The following is a 6,000-nucleotide window of genomic DNA, read 5'->3' as shown; positions in this document are numbered from 1 at the left end:
CTTACCTGGTTATTCCGAAAATAAATCAAAAAATTTTTGGCCTGTGGGAAAATGGCGGCTGATTTGGACGCGCGAGCCAGCGCAAGTTAATATTGGAACGACGGCGCCACCTAGGGTATTCAGAGCGAAACGCACGTTTTGGATTCAGGTTAGGAATGAGCAAAATGGTGCAGCAGACGATCGGAAAATGTGAAAGCGGGTTTTCTGATCGTCTGCTAGCTCATTTGTCTCCTCCCTAGGTGCATTTTCTGATCGTCTGGCGAACCATTTGGCTCCTTCCGACCGTGAATCCCAAACATGCGTTTCACTCTGCATACCCCAGGTGGCGCCGTCGTTCCGAAATCAACGTGCTCTGGCTCGCACGTCCAAATTGGCCGCCATTTTCCTATAGGCGAAAATCGTTCCTATTCATTTTCAGAATAATCAGGTCCGTACCGTCGTTGTTCCCGGTGTCAAACACAATAGACCACAAAATGCAACCTCTGTGTGAAGTTTGAGGGCGAACCGAGCGGCGGTTCGCTCAGGAAAAATGTTTAAAGTGTTCTAATTATCGTCGCACCACCTTGTATGTAAGCCGTTGTTAATTCGTAAAACCTGCCGTTCCCCATCCCGTTGGCAGGTTATAATTATGGACGAACCCACTACCCACATGGACCCCGAGTCTCGTCGCGATATGTGGGAGCTGCTGCTCAAGATTCGGCGAAGCTGCGCCATCCTCCTAACCACGCAACACCTCGACGAGGCCGACGTGCTCGGTGACCGCGTCGCCATCATGGCTAATGGTCGAATGAGGTGAGTATTGACGTGTGAAACGACTGAACGGTAATGCCACACACTGGGCGAGCTCATTCGGTTTCTTGAAGCGGCTGAATTTCTGCGTTCTCGATCACTGCGACCTGGTCGTAACAACTTCAGTTCAAACAGTGCATGGGTATATCTATAGGACTTAATATTATAGACAGGATATAAACAACCAATGTGCGCACATGTTACGCATTGCATTGTTTTGTGAATTATATATATATTTATTCAACATGTGCGAGTCCCTCTTGTCAAGCAATTCGTACGTTGACGTCACCTTAGTTCGTTCTAATCTCTTGTTCCTCCCCACCTCTATAGTCGAGTGTGTGCTAGTGAACGCATTTTAAACTGTTTAGCTGTTTTTTGTCTAGCAGAACTGATACGCATAAAGAGCTGTTGGGATTTCTCTTTTAAGCACTTACAACGACGAATTTCAAGGATAGCATGAATAGAAGTGTCACGGGCATAGACAGGTTAATGTATGAACAGGTTAATGTATGAACCGTGTAAGACATATTGCGGAAAATACCGACCAGAAAATGGGTTAAAAAGTAAGTTTCTAACCGGGTCTTCAACCATCTGCGCAAGCACACACGGGCGCACATGCGCACGCGCACTCACTCATGCGAGCAGAGAAGGACGGACGGACGGACGGACGGACGGACCGACCGACCGGCCGACCGGCCGACCGGCCGACAGACAGACAGACAGACAGACAGACAGACAGACAGACAGACAGACAGACAGACAGACAGACAGATACAGACAGACAGACACTCTCTGGGTTTTTTGGTTGCATTTGATGCCCTAGTCCATAGCCAAAACACAAAATCCTCGAGGCAAGACGCCCTATGCCCTAAGACGTTTTGTGTCCTTTATTGTAAATAAGGGCCGTGAGGTATTCATTTAACAAAAAGCCGAAAGCCAAAAAAAGCCCATGTATATATCTTTACAAGATGGCCCATGTATTACGAGTACACGTTGAGACTGTGATAAGAACGTAGACGATGTTATAGCAATAACAACCATAGTGCTCCTTTTGCAATTACTCCTCGTAAATAAATCTCCGCCTGCATGTATTTTTCATCACGGCAACCTTTTGCGCGCTTTCCCACAGGGTCATCGGCTCGCCGACATTTCTAAAGCACCAATTTGACACTGGCTACCACCTGTTAATCAACAAACGGCCCCCGTGCAATATTGCTGCCATAGAGAAACTGCTGCGGAAGTACTCTCCAAAGGCCCATCGTTCGAGCGAATCGGACACCGAGGCCATTTTCCTGCTGGGGCATATTGTGTCCACGCAAAAGATCGTTACAATGTTTAAGGTGTGACCAGCCTATCTTCGTTAACAAGCCTTTGAGTGGCGTCCTAAACGCATGCTGCCAAACAAGCCACGCATGTCTCTTCCCTCTAAGCCTGCTGGGTGTTTTTGAAACGATTGAACTAGTCATTGTGTACCTCATGCAAACGGGATGATGCATCATTGGGTGGGTTTACATCTGGGCCCCACGTTACCCTTCGCGCGGAACCTGGGTAGCCTTGCGGGTAGGTGTTGTGTCTTATCAGTTGTCTTGCCCTTTCTGAGAATGTCTGGACGTTTTTGTCACCATTACGGCTGCGTGGTACCGTTACCTCAAGGCCAACACAGTAAAAAATCGCCGCATCTAAAAGATCAGATCTGATGGATATTGTCAGAAGTCAGACAAAAAAAGCGGCATGCACGTCCAGGGCGACGTACAGAATCCTCTTAAAGCTGCCGCACTAACACCTTGACCTTCTCTTCTTCCTCCTCCTCCTCCCTTAATTCTAACAGTAGTGCATTAACTTGGGCAAGCGCCAGGGCAAATGAGACTAAGGGGGAAAGGGTATGCGACATATTTACAAATCTAACATGAAAGAACCAGCACAAGCTGTGCGCCCCACGCAGCTTCATCTTTGTAGGAGGTGATGATGATGATGATTCCCTCAACGTTTTTATCACGTGCCCATAAAGGGGAATTGGCCAGGGCTAAATACCTTACTGCAGGGCCGCGGCACTATGATCTAATATCATTTTATTTATTTATTTATTTATTTATTTATTTATTTATTTATTTATTTATTTATTTATTTATTTATTCTCTTCGTCGTCTTCTCGTGACAATAAATTGGGTCGATAGCGCATATTGTGCATAGACGTAAATGGTGCTCTGAGTTCCAAAATTTGCGTACTCCCGATGGACGTGCCAAAAAATACAGCTTCGGGTCTCACGGCCGGAACCGTAGTTGCAGAGCCGTCGGTGGGACCCCGTTTACCGACCACGCAGCAGGCGCTATATCATTTAATTAATTAATTAATTAATTAATTAATTAATTAATTAATTAATTAATTAATTAATTATTTAAATAATTAGAACTGCCACCTTTGAAACAAGGGCTTAGGCAGGAGTGGGCGGAACAAACAAGCCGATAATACAATGCACGACAGGAAAACACAAGACACACTGAGCCCTAACAAAAGTTGTCTACAACGGGACTGCGCCAAAAAGAACAAGGAAAAATAGCAAAAAAAAAAAAAACGTGGGACATGTGCGTTGCGCATACGAAAGCACATTGTGTGATGGTGCACAGGTAGGGAAAAAAAATAGTACAACAATGCTGCCAACAGTGGCAGGCAAGCGCATGCAATGGGCGGAAAAAACTACACAAGTCATATATAAACACCTAATTGCACTGCGCGTAAAGGAGTGATCTTAACCACAGAAAAAAGCGTAACAATAAATGTTTGTGAACCCTGTCAGCAAACACACCTCATATGAGCAAAAACTTGTGCGCACACCTAAGTTTCCTTAAGCATGCGCATAAAGGATCCAGTGGTAGGGCAGTCTATCAAGGTTGCTGGTAATCGGTTCCACTCGCGTATAGTCCGCGGAAAAAACGAAGTTTGAACGAAGTTAGTGCGACAATATATCTCGGCTAGTTTTTTAGTGTGGAAAGCTCGGGTCGAGCGCTTATCGACACGTGTTAAGTATGCGTTGGTAGCAAGACGCAGGTTTTCATGGTAGAGTAGATGCAAGTGTTTCAGGCGATCGCGGCAACGTCTTAGTTGGAAGGTTTCAAGCTCGGCTACATTTAAAAGCGCTGTAGGGGAAATATGCCAACCGTAGGCACTGTAGCTAAATCTTATCGATTTTCCTTGGACGCCTTGGAGCATGTATATATTCTGGTCGGTATACGGGTCCCACACGATAGATGCATATTCTAAAAGTAGTCTTATGAAAGTTTTGTATGCGAGTAGTTTAATGTCTGGGGGACAAATTCGCAGTGATCGCCGAAGGTAACCAAGCTCTCGAATAGCTTTATTTTTGATATTCAAAACGTGTGCATTCAACCTAAGATGTGCTGAAATTGTGACCCCTAAATATTCAGGTGTTTTCCGGGCATGTGTAGCAGGTTTTGGAAGTCGTGTATTATGTACGCAGGGGCAAAGCGGACTGGACCGGTTGGTGCTAACAGTGCACAGGGCCTAATGCCGCAGCCATTGGGTCTTGAGCACTGCTGCTCGGGATATTGCACTGCCATCGCCATGAGTTTGGGGGACTATTTCATTGGACTGCTATGCCTGTTCAGACGCCTCTTAAGACCGGCCGAGCAAATCAACCATTATGTTCTCGCGTTCCACGCAGTCTTAAAAAATAAAACCTTCGCTCATGTTTATAATTTAATTTTGTCTCTTAAAATGGGCTTTCCGCAGCAGTATGCTAAATAAGGGTTAAAGCGGAATGCTTTGCCTGCGATAGGCTCTCCATAGAAGAATCCGATTCGGAAAAAAATATAAACGTTTTAAAATGTAGTTTTATTCAATTTTTATATAATCGAGAAAATAGCACTTTTATTATTTAACTGTGGTACAGGCGCTGCAGTCGGCGCAGTAAGGAGGATTCTCTAACTGCTCATGCGCAAAACCACCTAGAACAAGCCAAGGTTTCAAGATCACCCCCATTCCACTCTGTAAACGTGGATGACCAGCGTAGCTATGCAGTGCGGGACGTCACCAGTCAAACAAACACACTTTGGCTATTTCCAAATTTATATCCAGTTTATTGTTTATTATTACGTAGACTTGACTATAGAGCCGCCCGCGAATGACACAGCGGCAATAAGCGAAGCCTCAACGACGCACATGGGGTGAGTGGAGAAGGTGCACCGGTACACCGGTACACCGTCGCTGTAGCTGCTTTAGCTGCATCGACGCTACGAGTTCTAGTTTTCGCGATCGGTCTACGCACGCGTTGACCCAGAGCTTCCCGGCGCGAAATCTCCAATACAGTTGCTTAGAGCTACGGTAGGCTATCACTGGATATGCGTGTTCCGGAAAGCTATAGATGCATACGAAACCGAGGCGCAAACGGATAATGTAGCAAGACACAGATGCCGGGTGCACCCGCAGAGTGAAATCCGCATACATACTAGTATTTTGTGCCTAGTATACAGGCTTATCAGACGATGCTTTTTGACTGCGGTGCTCTCGTGCAGGACCTTGAGCAGCAGAGTGGAGAGCTGGGAATAGCGTCTCTGGGCGTCACAGTGACGTCTCTCGAAGACGTCCTGGTCAGAATCGGAGAAGTCCACCACGCCCACCACGTCGTCGCCCCTATGTCCCCTGGTGACGTGCCTAGCGAAGTGACGCCCCTAGAGGTCATGGGTGAGCATCTCTTTGCCAGTGGACCTTTTCGCTGTGGAACGGCTTGTCAACGAGCCTGTCCGTGAAACACCCTCATTCCCTGCACTTGTTTGGCAAATGTGAAGGCGTCGGCATCGTGCTTAGTCCGCGTGACAGAACGGCTGCGGCGTAACTCGTTGTTCCGTAGCGTTTCTTTGTGTACCAAAAGCACACAAGGCTTTTAAATTGCTTGGTTGGCGCAATAGCTACACATAGAAGGGGGGGGGGGGGGGAGAGTATTCGATCATGTCGTCCGAATTGATGGAGGAGAACATGGCGGCGCTTCTAATTGGACAAAGCTCTCACGTTTGGTACCGCAATGTCAGGTCGAATACCAGATGTGTTTGCACTACCTGCGAGAGCAGGCGACTGACAGAATACTGCAGCAGTACATGTGTTGAGCTCCCGCAAGCCGTTAGAACTGCGTTCTTGTCGTGTCGGCTGATCTAGGCTCCGAAAGCATCGCGACACTGGATTATGAAGAAACTTTGACT

The 6,000-nt window shown here is 46.8% G+C and overlaps 1 protein-coding gene across 1 annotated transcript in view; it reads left to right on the top strand.

Annotated features, from left to right (window-relative positions):
• The first annotated feature begins 640 nt into the window (after positions 1 to 640).
• LOC144179134 (phospholipid-transporting ATPase ABCA3-like) overlaps positions 641 to 6,000 on the top strand; it is a 56,916-nt gene continuing 51,556 nt past the window's right edge. The window contains exons 1-3 of the mRNA XM_077707363.1: positions 641 to 792; positions 1,919 to 2,129; positions 5,320 to 5,488. Of these exons, the coding sequence (XP_077563489.1) occupies positions 650 to 792; positions 1,919 to 2,129; positions 5,320 to 5,488 (523 nt within the window). The 5' untranslated portion in view covers positions 641 to 649. The remainder of the gene's footprint in view (positions 793 to 1,918; positions 2,130 to 5,319; positions 5,489 to 6,000) is intronic.

This window comes from Haemaphysalis longicornis, unplaced genomic scaffold, assembly GCF_048455015.1.
Source record: "Haemaphysalis longicornis isolate Haplotype H1 unplaced genomic scaffold, Haemaphysalis longicornis Haplotype H1 scaffold_4, whole genome shotgun sequence".
NCBI lineage: Eukaryota > Metazoa > Arthropoda > Arachnida > Ixodida > Ixodidae > Haemaphysalis > Haemaphysalis longicornis.
This window is presented reverse-complemented; position numbering and strand designations above follow the sequence as displayed.